The following is a 16052-nucleotide window of genomic DNA, read 5'->3' on the forward strand; positions in this document are numbered from 1 at the left end:
TACAACATTCAATTAGCTAAACTTGTATCCACAGGAAATCAGATACTTATTTTAACTATTTACCACAACTAATGATTTTAGTTTATACATGTTCATGAACTTCAGATTATTAATTTCTAACCATTTAGAAGTGGTTTCTTGCTGTACATGTAAAATGCATTTGTGTCACATCTTCTTTTAAAGCAGTACAGTGTTCCTTGGCCTTCTGAGAATGGGTCTTTAACCCTATCAGAGAACAATGTAGAGTGCTCTGGATCCTCAGTTCAAATTAATGGTGAAACCCACGGAAGTGCAGTAACCTTGGTCTTCTGAAATTAGTTTAGAGACTGTTAACCTCAAGCATGACACTGACAGCATTGTGGACTTGGACAAACATATCAAGTTGAATCCTGATTGTGCTCCCAGCAAAGTCTATTAGAACATATACACTTCCTATGTTATTGAACATGAAGGAGTAGTGAACTGTCCCATGTTCACTATTAGACAACTAAAAATGAAGGTGACTGAGGTAACTACTCCCACAGGAAGAAAAAAAGCCTTATTTAACAACGAACATAAATTATTTTTCATGTTGGAAAAAAGGAAGTAACTGAATTAGGATGTAAAAGTCTACACCTTTTTTAAGGTTCCCCCAACAGCATTTCCAGACATAAAAAAAGGCATTTTATACCTACTCTCAAGTCTTTGCCTCCAACAGTTCTCTTTTATATCAAATGTCTCCATCTATTATTAATATAGATTTGGAACTCTGATGTACTGCTGAGTACATTACATTTTTGTTTGAAAAAAAGCTGAGGAACCAAATAAAGAATGTTGGACAAAATCTATGTGATATGTCTAAACATAGTTTATCCACAGCAGAAACTAGGCCTTTTCATGCAAACAGGCTCATAACGATAAGACGAGAATTAGTTTCTAAACTAACATCTACTGCAGTAGATGCAAGTATCAGAATAGGAGAATCAAGAGGGTCAAAGTGTACTGCAAACTCAATCCCTGGATCGCTGTACAACAGCCCTATAATAACAGAAGCCAATACAAGATTAATCTTGGATCCTAAAGATGCATATTTTACATCTTGCTCCAACAGATATCCGCCCATTTTTGTACTGCAAGATGGAACCATGGTTACCTCTACACCAACTTTAGAAACTGTGCACCTAAAACTAATTCACCTTACAGAAAATTATCTCCATTTCCTGGAGCCCTTCACCCTAGCACAGGAAGATCTGACAACAAATCTCTTGTACACCACTGAAGAAATGGATTCTTTCAATGAACTTATCCATTTTCAAAGAACTAAAGAAAAGGTCTTATCCAACCTGGTAAACCAGTACTGTCAAAGAAAATTCAGAGTGTGGTTCCTCTGTCACTACAGGAGGTAACTAAGCCTTTAGTCTAGACTCTCTGAAAGCTGGATATTGATTTCTCTCCCCTGGCTCAACACATGTATCCGTGAAAGTTATGTGAACCTATAACATTAAAATTATCATTAAAGCAATCTGGCAAAAAGGTTGTGAAATCACCCCTAGTATTGAGACCTAGATTGCACGCCCCCATGTAAGCACGCAGATACACACACTCCCTGAATAAGCGAGCCTGCATTTTCAGGCCTATATAAATCAGCCCCAGATTGCTTATGGGAGATATTTGAAAACCAACCTTATAACTAGTAACCTAACCTAACCTATGTACTTGTACCATTTTTTCTATGTGCATTAACATCTTTAAACATTTGTAAACTTGTAAATATTGTTCCTGCTATAAGCATATTACTTTATTTACATAAATTCTTCATCTTGCATTTTGCAAGAAACTTCTACACCTTGCTTTTTGCAGGAACCTACTACTTAAACTTTTGCTAAATGCATAAGTTCTGCTGAAGCTTCAAGATTGCCTAGCAATTGCTTTTATGCATTTGATCCCCTGATCTTTGTATCTCATTAGTCTTATTGACTGTTCTTCTCTATTTAGGATCATGGATCTTCTTTAACCAGAGTTTTAAGACTCTTCCTTTAACCAGAGTTTTCTGGTTTTTTCCCACAGCTCCAATCAAACCCAGCAGTTCCCAGTGGATTGACCATCCTCTACTGTGGGGAGTTGGCGAATTGCTTCATCCTCTCCTTGTGAGAGCTGGCGCACAACTAAACTTATTCTTTGTTAGGTCTCCTTTTATATCCTGTGATCCTGTCTTATGAACACATCCTTATCGTGTTTGGAAAGCTAGAGTATCTAGATAAGGCGGCTGGAGCAGGGGGAGGGGGTTGGGGATGGTTACAATATATATATGTATATACTATATTACTGGAAGCTGAAACTAAAATAAACTACTAATTTGCTTTATTCTTTTTAATTCCATAACGAGAAAGTAGGTTTACAGGAGTGCAAACCAATAAATAAGCAAAAAAGCAAAAAAGTGTGTGAACAGGGAAAAATTGTCAAATGAGGTAATAACAAGTTTTTGAATAAAAAAGAAGGTGGCAAGTTAGAGAAAATAGAAGTACGGGGTTAATAATTAATAAAGAAGTGGGAGGGGGGGATACAAGCCATTAAAACTAGTTTTTAATGAAGGGATAGGAGATCTTTGATTCAGCATTTCTGGTCGGGGAGGGGGGGTTTAACATGGTTTTATTACTTCACATCAATTAATGGTAAAATTATCCTATTGTTGATTAATGAATCATAAAAATGTCAATTATCTGGAAAGATTTGAGACAACTTATAAGATATTGTTTTTATCATTGTTAGAGCCATTTTTTCAAGTATTTCTTATATTTAAGATGCCAGTAATAAGGCATAAAGAAATAAACGATAATCAATCAATCAATCAATCAAGTATTTCTTAATATTTCTTATTATCTAGCAGAATATTTTTATGATTAATTTCGGAAATAAAACTGAGTTAAATTCAGTGTCATATACTTTCTTGAAAATTACCCCATTTAAAAAATAATCCCCCCCCCTGTGTATTTAAAGTAGTCGTCGCCGATATACATCAAATTGTGATCAGGAAACTCGGTAGAACCACGGGAATATTCTTAATTTACTAAAGCATTCTGAGAAGAGTTGGTTGACTTTAAAACAAAAAGTTAAATTCCTGCAAGGAAGGCTGGGTTCCCCAAAAAATATCATTTGAATATCTACATAAGCTTTTCCGAAAGGTTCTTTGTTGATGATACATAACCCGTTTTTAAATGACTAAGACCTTTGAGATATTGGTAACAATTAATATGTTATATTTATATTACTCTTTTAATTAACTTTTAGTAAGATAGTTTTCATGATGATTCGTAGATACTTGAACTAAAGTACTAATTTGTTTTGATGCTTAAATCAGACCATCAGTTCTAAACTGATTTCAGTTTTATATTTTATACACTTTTTAAAGTGTGAATAAGATTAGTTTGCTCGGATATGTTTATATAACGGAAATGCATTCAGATATTGAGACTCGGGCATAAATTACAGTTTTTTGAGATTTTCCTATTTTTTTCCAAAATAAAAGTATCCAATGATTTTTTTAAGTTGCTAAGTTTGTGTATTAGCTACTAACTATTTTTCACACGAATAATATAGTTGATATGAAGAGGAATTTAGTTTAACTATTAACTATCCCTATGGGAGTGCCCGGATATGGTTCTTGTTTGATTGCTTGAAACTGTAAAGTCTGCCCTGGACCCTCATGAAACCGTTGAAGAGCTTGATGGTCAAGACCAGGATGGATCTGAGGTTTGGGTTGTTGAATGGGAGGAGATTTCCTCTCGTCCAATAGATCGTCCTGGGAGTATTCGTCCAGAAGAGACGTATCTGAACCATTCTCTGCAAATAAAATTTCAATTTCAAAATTAACTTAAAAATATTAAAATTGAAGTAAAACATTATAAAGATAAGAAAAAAGTAGTTAAAGAAGAAAATGACAGAGAAGTACAAGAGCAAAAGAAAAAAAGAAAAAGAGAAAAAGATGAAAAAAGAGCAAGAGAAATAGAAAAAAAACGAAAAAGAAAATTAAAATCAGGAAGAGAAAAAGAAAGAAACACGAAATCGAGAAAGAAAAAAAGAAAAAAGAAGGAAAACGACAGAACAACAGAAAAATAAAAAGAGAATATAGCATTAAAGAACATAATAAAATCAACGAAAAAAAATAATTTACCAATTGTATCATTAATATCCCCATCGGCAGATCCACCTTGCTTCTCTTTTTTAGCCTATAGGTCCAGCATTTAAACAAATAAGCAAAAAGAAACATGGGGGGGAGAGGAGGGAGAGGGGGGAGAAGGGGTAGAGAAAGAGAGGGGAGAGGGGGGGAGGGGTGGGTACATGGTGGGAGTTAGGGCACGAAAAACTAACTACAACGAAGTGCATCCTGTATAAGTTTATTTTCAGTCAAACTTAGATCTCTAATTAAAATATCGTCAAAAATAGCGTAAGATACATAAAATACTTAAAACTGTAAAATACAAAGTAAACAAAGTATAAAAGAGCAAATACAAAATATTTGCATTTAATGGGTAAAATTGTGTTCTAAATTTAAGGCTGACTGGACATTCAATCAGAGGATCTCTAACTTACCGTGAGGAAAGATGGGGGGGGGGGGCGGAATTGGGTATTAAGAAAGAGGGGGGGAGGCAGTCACCCTTTAGAATTATGGACCTAAGACCTAACAATATGACTTAATTACTAATAAAACAAATCTAAATGTAGTGCCTATACACTTTAATTAGAAGTGGAAACAAAAACATGTTTGCAAATCATTTTTAAAAGAGAGTAGCAATTTATTCAAACTCAGAGAGGGACAGAGGGAAATTATGACACCCCTACCCTGCTAGCCCCTGGATTAGTGAGGGGGGGGGGGGTTGCACCCCCTGGATGTATGAAGGATGTTGTGAATGCAAGGATACGAAGACAGGAGGTAGAGAGGGGGGAGGTCTCATTTTATTACGGGTAATAAAGTGGTAACCCCCCCCCCCTCCTCGTCAGGTTAAATAACTTAATAAACACACGAACTGTGGTTTTACTAGACTGAGCCCAGTCTACTGATTAAACATAATTAAAAAAACATTAATGAATAATTTAACCAGGTTTAAAATAATGGATGATTCATGCAGTCTGTTTCACTTTGTACACGATAACCTTAAAGGGTCATATTTCTCAGTACAGAGACCGAATTTAAAGAATTTGAGCCCCGGTTCAGATTTTAGACCCGGCTTAAATATGGTTGGTTCCAATTAAAATAGTATTCAATGTTTCAAGATTCAAGCCGGCGCTCAATTGAAAACGGTTTTCGGCGGATTTGAGACGCGGATCAATTTCATTAAATTCGGACTCAAAGTTAGTAACGTGGACTGTATACACATTTTAGCGATCAGAGGTTATCGTGATCAAATCTAAAACAATTATCTTTAAATGCAAAAAACAACTTGCTAAATAAATAGCTTTTAGTAAGATTAATTGCAAATTCCCAGCAAGAAAAAATATCAGAATGAAAATCTGTGCAATGAGTATAAAAACAAATAAAATAAAATATCACACCATTATTTCGTCTCTAAAGCGAATATGAATCGGGTTAGCGGATATTTTTTTGTTAGCTTCTAAATCATGGCAAAAAACTGCAGTCTATGTTTGTTTTTTAAATGGAAATTGAAAAAATTACAAAATGGTGAAACTGCCTTAAGTTAAGAAAGAATTGGGAAAAGGGGGGGGGGGAACGTAAAGTAAAATTGTTTAAAAATGCTTCTATTCCTTCATTCGTCTGTTCTGAAACCAGATCTTTATTTGCCTCTCTGTTAAACCTAGACCATGAGCAATCTCTATTCGTCGTCGTCGGGTTAAATATCGGTTAAAATGAAACTCCTGAAAATAAAAAATATACAGTGATAACCAGAAAACTCTGGAATTGGAAGACGACTTTTAGAGTCAAGTTTTAACTTTATTATATAGTTTAGCTAATTGTATAGTTTAACTGATTGGATAGATTAGCGCTGATTGTATAGTTTATCTGATTGTGTAGATCAGCTTATTCTATAGATTAGCTGATTATATATAGTCTAGCTAATTGTATGGTTAAACTGATTGGATAATTTGCTGATTGCATAGATTGGCTTATTGTGTAAATTAACTAATTGTGTAAGTTATCTATTTGAATAGATTAGTTGATAATTTCATAAGTTAACTGATTTTAAAATTGGCTGATATTATTTGTAAGCTGATTTAACAGATAATCTTTGTGTTCAGCTGATAAGGTGCCTATATCGTGTGATTAATGTGGTGGTTAGCTGATTAATGACTAGACTGACTAGGCAAGTAAATATATCGACATGTTGACGAGTTGAGAAATAGACTTGAGATTATATATTTTAAATCCATGGGAAGAAGATAATTACCCACAGGGTTAAATATAGGGTCTGGGCATGAAATTAAAAAGTAATAATGAAAACCCCGGGGAGGGATAATTTTTCAGGAATATATACACCCCTATCAAAAAGTATGGTATATAGACATGATACATTATTAGTGAATTGAAAAAATGATAAAGACCCAATAATGATAACATGCAAATCTTTTCGAAATATTAAAATTTAAAAAAAAAATTAAAAATTCTGTAGAGAAAAAAGAATTTTTAAATTGATGAAGCTTATAATCTAAATTAGTTCTAAGGTTTTACGAATAAAAATAAGTTAAATTGAAAATTGTAAAAATGTGTTTCGATAAATCAATATTTTTACCTTTTCTAATTCCAATGTTTGGTATCTTGTATAGGTTTGTCTAGTCCTCTTAGGACCAGTGGTGACCGCGGTCATATCAGCTAAATAAAGAGATACACAGATATTTAGATAGATATACAAAGGAATGGAGTCTTTACCACAAACTCTAATTTTATAATCCCTATCACTGTTCAACCTAATAGTGTAGACCTTTGATATTTCAAACTTAGATTCTTTGAACTAACAGAATTCATAGTTTGAAATATCTAAGCTGTTTGACGTTGTGTTGTGAAGAAATCAGAGTTTGTGGCAAAGACTCAATTCCTTGATATAAAAATAGATACATATACAGATTGATACAAAGAGAGAGATACATAGTTAGATATATAGGGATATACAGATTGATAGAGAGATAGAATGATAGAATGAAAGATAGATAAATAAATAGATGGATACATAAATAAGTAAATGAATATATACCTAGATAAAAAGTTAGATAGATAAATGGATATTTAATATATATATTGTACATATACAATGAATGTATCTAAATTCAGTTGTGATTTCAATATGAATAGTTTGTTTTAACATTATTTTTTCCATTGCTTATTTTAAATTTTTCTTTTGTGTTTTGTTTTTAGCTGAACCAACTACATTATTATTTTGTATTTTGTGTTTAAAAATAAATACTATTACTATATAAAGGAATAAATATAGATAAACAGGTTAATAGATAAAAATGTATTGACGAAAAAGATTATATGTAAAAAGTGGAAAATGTAAATAATACATAATTAGTAATGTTTTTCTATTTTAATTACGCAGTGACTTGGTCAGCAGTCATTCAAATCATATTTCTTTAAAGTTACAAATATGCTGTTAACCATAGGAACACAGAAATACATACAGACACCCTGAGAAACAGACATCAAGATGAACATAGAGACAGATAGAAAGAAATAAACTTTCACAACCTTTATACAGGTATGGACAGTTAGAGCCTTAAAAAATAGACAGATAAATAAACAGATAGACATAAAACAGACAGAAATAAAAACAGATAGACATAAAAACAGATAGACATAAAACAGACAGACATAAAAACAGATAGACATAAAAACAGATAGACATAAAACAGACAGACATAAAAACAGATAGACATAAAACAGACAGACATGAAAACAGACAGACATAAAAACAGATAGACATAAAAACAGATAGACATAAACACAGACAGACATAAAACAGACAGACATAAACACAGACAGGCATAAAAACAGATAGACATAAAAACAGATAAACAATAAACTTGAAAAAGAATAAACAGAAAGACAACTTGGAAGATAGACAGAGAGAAAACGACTTAAAAGATAGGACGATGAACAACTTGGACCTCTAGAGGATATATGGCAGATAGACAAGTTAGAAAATATATGGCAGATAGACAAGTTAGAAGATAGGCAGATAGACAAGTTAGAAGATATATGGCAGATAGATAAGTTAGAAAATATATGGCAGATAGACAAGTTAGAAGATAGGCAGATAGACAAGTTAGAAGATATATGGCAGATAGACAAGTTAGAAGATAGGCAGATAGAAAAGTTAGAAGATATATGGCAGATAGATAAGTTAGAAGATATATGGCAGATAGACAAGTTAGAAAATATATGGCAGATAGACCAGTTAGAAGATAGGCAGATAGACAAGTTAGAAGATATATGCAGATAGACAAGTTAGAAGATAGGCAGATAGACAAGTTAGAAGATATATGGCCGATAGATAAGTTAGAAGATAGGCAGATAGACAAGTTAGAAGATATATGGCAGATAGATAAGTTAGAAGATAGGCAGATAGACAAGTTAGAAGATAGACAGATAGGAAGTTATAAGATAGGCAGATAGACAAGTTAGAAGATAGACAGATAGGAAGTTATAAGATAGGCGGATAGTCAAGTAAGAACATAGACAGAAAGTTATAAGATAGGCAGATAGACAAGTTAGAAGATAGACAGATAGGAAGTTATAAGATAGGCGGATAGTCAAGTAAGAACATAGACAGATAGGCAAGTTAGAAGATAGGCAGATAGACAAGTAAGAACATAGACAGATAGACAAGTTATAAGATAGGCAGATAGACAAGTTAGAAGAAAGACAAATATACAATTAAGTTATAAGATATAAAGATAGAGAAATTAGAAGATAGGCTAATAGACAAGTTAGAAGATAGACTGATATACTTGTAAGATAAAAAGATAGAAAAGTTAGAAGAAAGACATATAGAAAAATTAGAAGATAGACAGACAAACAAGTAAATAAGTTAGACAGATTAGAAGATAGACAGATAGACAAACAGAATTGTAAAGTTTAAAACTAAATTACCCTACTGTAAACTTTACGAAATAGAGGTCTAATGATATGGAAGCAGTACATAACAAGATAATAAACAATTTCAACTGTACACCTACTGTGCTGCGTTTATGTACACTGATATCAATATACACTGTACAGTTGACAATTATAAATCATAAATTGATCAAATTAAAGAAAGTTTTTCGAAGGTTAAGATTTCATCTTTGACGTTTCTTTTAGGACAGAGCATACAACAACTTTGTGACTGTAAAGTGGCATGTTTATACAGGTTAGTAGCAAGTTTTTACAGGTTAGTAGCAAGTTTTTACAGGTTAGTAGTATGTTTTTACAGGTTAGTAGCATGTTTTTACAGGTTAGTAGCATGTTTTTACAGGTTAACAGCACGTTTTTATAGGTTAGTAGCACGTTTTTAGAGGTTAGTAGCACGTTTTTACAGGTTAGTAGCAGGTTTAAACATGTTAGTAGCACGTTTTAACAGGTTAGTAGCACGTTTTTACAGGTTAGTAGCACGTTTTTACAAGTTAATAGCACGTTTTTAAAGATCAGTAGCACGTTTTTACAGGTTAGTAGCACGTGTTTACAGTTTAGTAGCACGTTTTTACAGATTAGTAGCACGTTTTTAAAGATAAGTAGCACGTTTTTACAGGTTAGTAGCACGTTTTTACAGTTTAGTAGCACGTTTTTACAGGTTAGTAGCACGTTTTTGTGACAAGTTAGTCGAATGTTTTACAAGTTAGTAGCACGTCATGCGACAGGACTTTTCTATGATAAGTCATTATCACGTTTTTCGACAGGTTAGTTGCACGTTTGTTTGACAAGTTAGTTGCACGTTTTTGTGACAAGTTAGAGCACGTTTTTGCAACAGAACTTAGCTTTCCTAACGTTCTTAAAAACCCAGATTTAAACCTTAATAAGCAAGAAAAGAGTTTTAACACTTAAACCGTTTCTAAACATTGGCTTACTTGTAAAACAAGACACTAATCATTGACGGGGGAGAAATTGTTAATTTTCATCTTTTTTCTTTTAAGTTCTTTATTTAGGTTTGTGACTCCCATTTTTCTTTAAAATATTCCAAATCCTAAAAAGTGAAAGGAACTGCAGTAGATACACGAAATGGAAGGAAAACCAATAATCAACAGTTTTTCTAGAATTAAATCTTGAAAAGGTCCAGTTCAATTTTATATATTAAGAAAATGCATTCCTTTTAGTTGTGAATCCTTCTTACTGTAAAAAATGATTGGGGTGAGGAAGACACAAAAAAAACATTTACAATACTTAAAATTTAAAACTTTAAATATGGACGTACACATCATGACAGGCAGATATTTTTTTAGATAAAATAGTCGAAAATTTGAACACAGTCCCTTTAAATCGGTTAAGCTTTTAAAATTATATTCCTACATGCTATATTATTATTATTAATTGTATAAAACCGAGATTTATCACAACTGTTCCTACGCGCAAGAGTGCACAAATATCAAAATAGTTTTAAAGCTAGCAATGCACTAATGGAAAGGGAGATCATGAGATGGCGTTACAGATATATGTTTTTAAAAATAATTTTACAAAATATTGTAAAAAAATGTTCAAAGAAAATCCACCTAATAAAAAACATGTTCAAAGAAAATCAACCAAATACAAAAATGTTCAAAGAAAATCAACCTAATTCAAAAATGTTCAAAGAAAATCAACCTAATTCAAAAATGTTCAAAGAAAATCAACCTTATTCAAAAATGTTCACAGAAAAATCAACCAAATACAAAAATGTTCAAAGAAAATCAAGCAAATACAAAAGTGCTCAAAGAAAATCCACCTAATACAAAAATGTTCAAAGAAAATCCACCAAATACAAAAATGTTCAAAGAAAATCCACCAAATACAAAAATTTTCACAGAAAAACCACCAAGTACAAAAGTGTTTAACTAACCTGTATAATTCTTCATCCATGGATAGTAAGATCCTGACGTTTTTCAAATTAAAAAAGAATTTTAAATTTCAGGGAAGAGTTGATTTTTTTATCTGCGGTTTGACGAGCGAAAACAATTAATTCTAACGATGAGAAAAGTGAAGAAAAATATGGTTCATGGTTTAATTCGGATTTGGAAAACTTTAACACGCTAATTTAGAAAATTACGATTGCGGAGATACCGTAAGTTTCAATAATCAAAAAATCTTTTTTCTGAATTAAAATGTTCGTGTTTATAAAGTAAAAACAGAATAAACGCCATGTTGGACAAGGAGACTCCGACGGCCAAGAAAACGCTATCGTAGTCAGAGATTTGACCGACATTAGATGGAAACGCCATTTTCTAGAACAGGTGTCAAAACAGACATTTAAAAGGGTTCTGGAGGGTCAGGGGGACACCTTTACAGCCGATACGGGATAACCAGATGGTGTTTAAAACCCCTTTTTAGAAAACCACATTTTATTACCCCGAGGAAAGGGTTATCTAAGGATCAATAAAAGAGTGGTTTACATTAAACACTATTAAGCTAAACACTGCGTCAATATAAGTTCTTCATTCATTTTACCGTAACAAATTTTAAAATCCCATTCATCTAAATCTCGAGTTAAATGTTTTTTACTGATAGAGAAAAACCATTTTAATTTTTGAAACTTTTTTTAATTGAAAAATTCCTTTATACATATCATAGCCATGGTTTGCAGCCGCGGCTGCTGCATACTGTGCTGCAGTGGCTGGATCTAACAAAATATAGAATATTTTTTTTCTTCATAAATGTACATCCACCCCATATGATTTCTGATTTGGCAATCAAGTTTCATTAAAAAATGATTGAAAAGGAAACCAATTTCGGAAGATTTTAAATGCATAATTTATTTAAACTTGGAGAAATATTGATGAACTAGCTGAATGCAAGTTCGAATTCACATCACAAAAATTTAATTTTAACATTTTAAAAGATTTCAAAATAGAAAAATTTTCCCCCAAAACCCCAAAAGGACTCACCTAGAGCTGGATTCCCCGTAAACCCGAAAGGCTGCATTCTAAGTTGAAAATCACTAAATATCCAAAAACATATTAAATATTAGATATACACTATTTTTAATAAATTGAATTATGAATATATCGGGGTTTCTATAAACGAAAAATATACTAAGCTAGTCACAATTCAATAATTTTTCCTTTAAATTAAAACTCTTAAAAGTATATATTTATATGTTTTTGGTTCCTAAGTTGGGTTGATGAATAAAGACTTTGTTCATACAACTTTAAAATAATTAAAATTAATGATTCCTTTAAGCTTCATAAACGTATTTTACTTCTAAAATTTTTTCGTGTCTCACCAATTCTGAAATAAAATTAGCCCCCTCATTCCAATTCCAACCCCAATCCCAACACTGTTTCTGTTTTTAAATTGATAATAATTTTAATTCCTGATGATATTCTGTTTTTGTCATATTCTCCAGACCATATCCTAAATTAATTAGTATCATTATTATCAGTGTTATCATTGTACATTTTTATCTTTAGTATCTTTATTATGGTTGTTTTAATTGTGCCTTTTATTTATTTATTTAAATTTAGTTTTTTAATATTATTATTCTATTTATATATCCATATCATTATTATCAATGTTATATTATTATAAATTCTTCTTAAAGGGACTGCAAAGGAGAAATGAAAGGGTTATGTGGTTTTGTTTGTTTAGTCAAATTATTTAATATATCTATTTTTGAAATACTCTAATCAAAATAAAAGATGAAATCTTCAGATCGAAGGGCATTGCAGATATTCGGTTCTTTAAGGCTCATCCTTTGTTGTAAACCTGTAAACCTGTAAACCTGTAAACCTGTAAACCTGTAAACCTGTAGGCTATTTTAATTACATACAGTGTCATGCATTCGATTTTACTACTATTCTAACAGTGATAGATATATAGATATATATATTTGACTAAATATTTTATCAAATAACAATCTCATTTAGTTCACAATTTTTACATTTTGATTTAGCCAGGACCTCTCTAACCTTTACTGGTTGTTTTGGATGAGAGTTTGCAGCGATAAATAAGATGTTAACAGCTGAACCCATACAAACTGTGGAATAAGAAGACGACTGTTAACTCAAGTAATGATTTCAATAATCCATTAAACATGAAACACAGCAGTGTATACACATAGCCAATTCACCATAGAAGTTGGTTTTGAAGCTATTGGCAATACTATTTGCTTTAAACTAGCCTCAGCTTGACAAATCATTGGTTAAATCTAATCTTCTCATTCAGAAGTTGTATGAATCTCACTGTAATAATCTTGTAATAATTATTACAATGATTATCTACTAACAAACCTGGATATCTGGAGCCTGAAGTGTAACCAGCGTTAAAATTACTATCTCCATTACTACCGTACTCTCCAGGGTACTTGGAGTCGAACTCGTCCGTTGGAGTGGAGGGCAAGTTAGAAGTCAAATTTTGATTGTGATTCGAGGACGGATGAAGGTTGGGCGGATGGTTTGGATGTGATGGCGGATGAAGGGAGGACGGATGCGATGAATTATGATTGGATGCCAATGACGGATGACTGGAGGTCAATGACGGATGACTGGAGTTTAATGACAGATGATTGGAGGTCAGGGAGGATGGTATTCGACGAATATTTTGGTTTCCATCTTGTTCCTAAATAAAAAGCAGCCATTTATTGGAATATTTGTATGTAGACTTGGACTAAACTTGAGTTGTTGCCACAAACTCTGATTTTCCAATGTCGTAGATCTTACATATTTCAAACTATGAATTCAATTAGCTTAACTAATTCAATTTTTAAATATCAAAGGTTTACATCATAAGGTTGCATATGTATATAGATAGAGATTAGAAATTTTAAATTTGTTGCAATAAATTACTTTATTTCAATATTCGGCCGGACTTTAAATGAAAAAATATCTAAATGACTTTTATAATATAATTTTAAAAAATAACTATCAAATCAAAAAAATATATATTTTTACTTATTTATATTCTTATTTAAGATTAAAGAAAACTCCTGGATGTAGTCTAGGATAATCTTGGTTCACAATTAAAACAGCATTTTTACAACGCGATTGCGGGGCCGGGGGGATATTTATGATATTTTTCTCTGAATAATGAAGTTTAGGAAAGAAATTAGCAATAAACGAGGAAATTTATTTTCGAATATGGGATATCTTACTTGAAGGTTGATACATTTTAAACTATCGATGAATACTGGCGTATGCATGGATTCATTGAATACCTAGCTTTGAAAGAAATTTAGTCTTAACTGCAAACTCAAATTTTCTTATCCCTTTATTTTTGAAACCTCAAGGTAATAAACCTTTGATAATTCAAACTTAAGTTATTTGATCTAACAGAATTGCTTGTTACAAGGATCAATGGATCATCGGATTAAAAACAATTTACTCTTAAAGATCAACTGGCTAAAAAGCAATTTACTCTTAGACTAACTGACCAAACATAAATATAGTCTTAGAGTAACTGACTAAGCAGAAATTTACTCTTAGACTTACTGACTAAGCAGAAATTTACTCTTGACTAACTGACTAAGCAGAAATTTACTCTTAGACTAATTGACTAAGTAGAAATTTAGTCTTAGACTAACTGACTAAGCAGAAATATAGTCCTAGACTAACTGACTAAGCAGAAATATAGTCTTGAGTAACTGAGTAAAAAGCAATGTAGGCTTAGCATTACTTACTAATGGCTGCTATATTTACAATACTTCAAAAAGTACTATCACAGTATATTAATAACTCACTTAACTTTACTAAATTCAATGAATAACTAACTATTAATTATTAGACTAACTGATTAAGCAGAAATATAGTTCTAGAGTAACTGAGTAAAAATCAATGTTGGCTTAGCATTACTTACTAAAGGCTGCTATATATAATACTTTAAAACTAAGTACTATCACAGTATATTAATAACTCACTTAACTTTACTAAATTCAATGAATAACTAACTATTACTTATGTACTATAGTTCAGAATAAACTTATTTTACACTTCAATTCGATAAACTAGTTAAAATTATTTTTCTTAACTTCTCTCAGCTCACTATAGTTTCAGTAAAAGTAAATATTTCCATTTACTAATAGCGCCGATTGAAGGATTCATAACTCTGATTGGACAATGAGATAGATAGAAAGATAGATGTCACCGCTATACTATTTCTATTGGTTCAGAATAGACAATAAACACATGACTGAACCCTGATTGGATCAGGCGCTAATGGACTCGGCATACAGGAGTGAGCTATCATACTCTGTGGGTAATCCTGTGTTAATAAACCAAACACAATTATATTATAAACTTGCTCAAAACAATATATTTTATTTAAAAATTTGTTAAGTTTAAAAATAGGTTATAAATAGATTACTTTAAACATCAAGTTTAACTCACTAAAAGCTTTTGTAGTCTAAAAACTAACTCACTGAAGGCTTCTGTAGTCCAAAAACTAACTCACTACAAACAAGCGTAGTCGGAAATTAACTCACTTAAGACTTTTGTAGTCTACAAACTAACGTTCTACAGATAAGTGTAGTCGGAAATTAACTCACTAAAGACTTTTGTAGTCCAAAAACTAACTCACTACAAACAAGCGTAGTCGGAAATTAACTCACTAAATGCTTTTGTAGTCTACAAACTAACGTTCTACAGATAATTGTAGTCGGAAATTAACTCACTAAAGACTTTTGTAGTCCAAAAACTAACTCACTACAAACAATTAAAGTACGAAACTAACTCACTAAATGCTTTTGTAGTCTAAACACTAACTCATACAAACAAGTGGTGTCCGACTACTAAAGTCCGAAAATAAGTCACTAACGACTACTAAAGACAAAAGTTAACTCACTGAAGACTACTAAAGACCAAGAGTCTTCTCAGTTTGACCGATCAAAGTGAACTGAATATTCTAAGTAATAAAATTCCTTTTAAGAAAAAGATGTTGTAAATCTTTAAATAAATGCCCAAACCCT

The 16052-nt window shown here is 31.9% G+C and overlaps 1 protein-coding gene across 1 annotated transcript; it reads right to left on the reverse strand.

The window, feature by feature from the left end:
• Positions 1-2325: 2325 nt before the first annotated feature.
• LOC111712775 (homeobox protein mab-5) lies at positions 2326-14291 on the reverse strand. Its single transcript, XM_023487497.1, has 11 exons — positions 14244-14291; positions 13384-13711; positions 12468-12508; positions 12263-12300; positions 12040-12092; positions 11709-11774; positions 10998-11030; positions 6723-6802; positions 5740-5850; positions 4151-4205; positions 2326-3819 (listed from the first exon to the last, which is right to left on the reverse strand). Exons 1-11 carry the CDS (start codon positions 14289-14291, stop codon positions 3599-3601), a joined length of 1074 nt encoding a protein of 357 aa, XP_023343265.1. The 3' UTR covers positions 2326-3598.
• Between the last annotated feature and the right edge of the window lie 1761 nt (positions 14292-16052).

Source organism: Eurytemora carolleeae, unplaced genomic scaffold (assembly GCF_000591075.1).
Source record: "Eurytemora carolleeae unplaced genomic scaffold, Eaff_2.0 scaffold792, whole genome shotgun sequence".
NCBI classification, from domain to species: Eukaryota; Metazoa; Arthropoda; class Copepoda; order Calanoida; family Temoridae; genus Eurytemora; species Eurytemora carolleeae.

Bases quoted from the DNA above. Each gene is read 5' to 3' on its own strand.
- LOC111712775 (XM_023487497.1), bottom strand. From the start codon at position 14,291: ATGCATACGCCAGTATTCATCGATAGTTTAAAATGTATCAACCTTCAA. The intron at 12,509-13,383 runs GTTTGTTAGTAG...TAATTAATTTAG, and splicing joins TTCAGGCTCCAGATATCCAG to GATATGGTCTGGAGAATATG. The intron at 5,851-6,722 runs GTAAAAATATTG...TTTTATTTTCAG, and splicing joins AAACATTGGAATTAGAAAAG to GAGTTTCATTTTAACCGATA.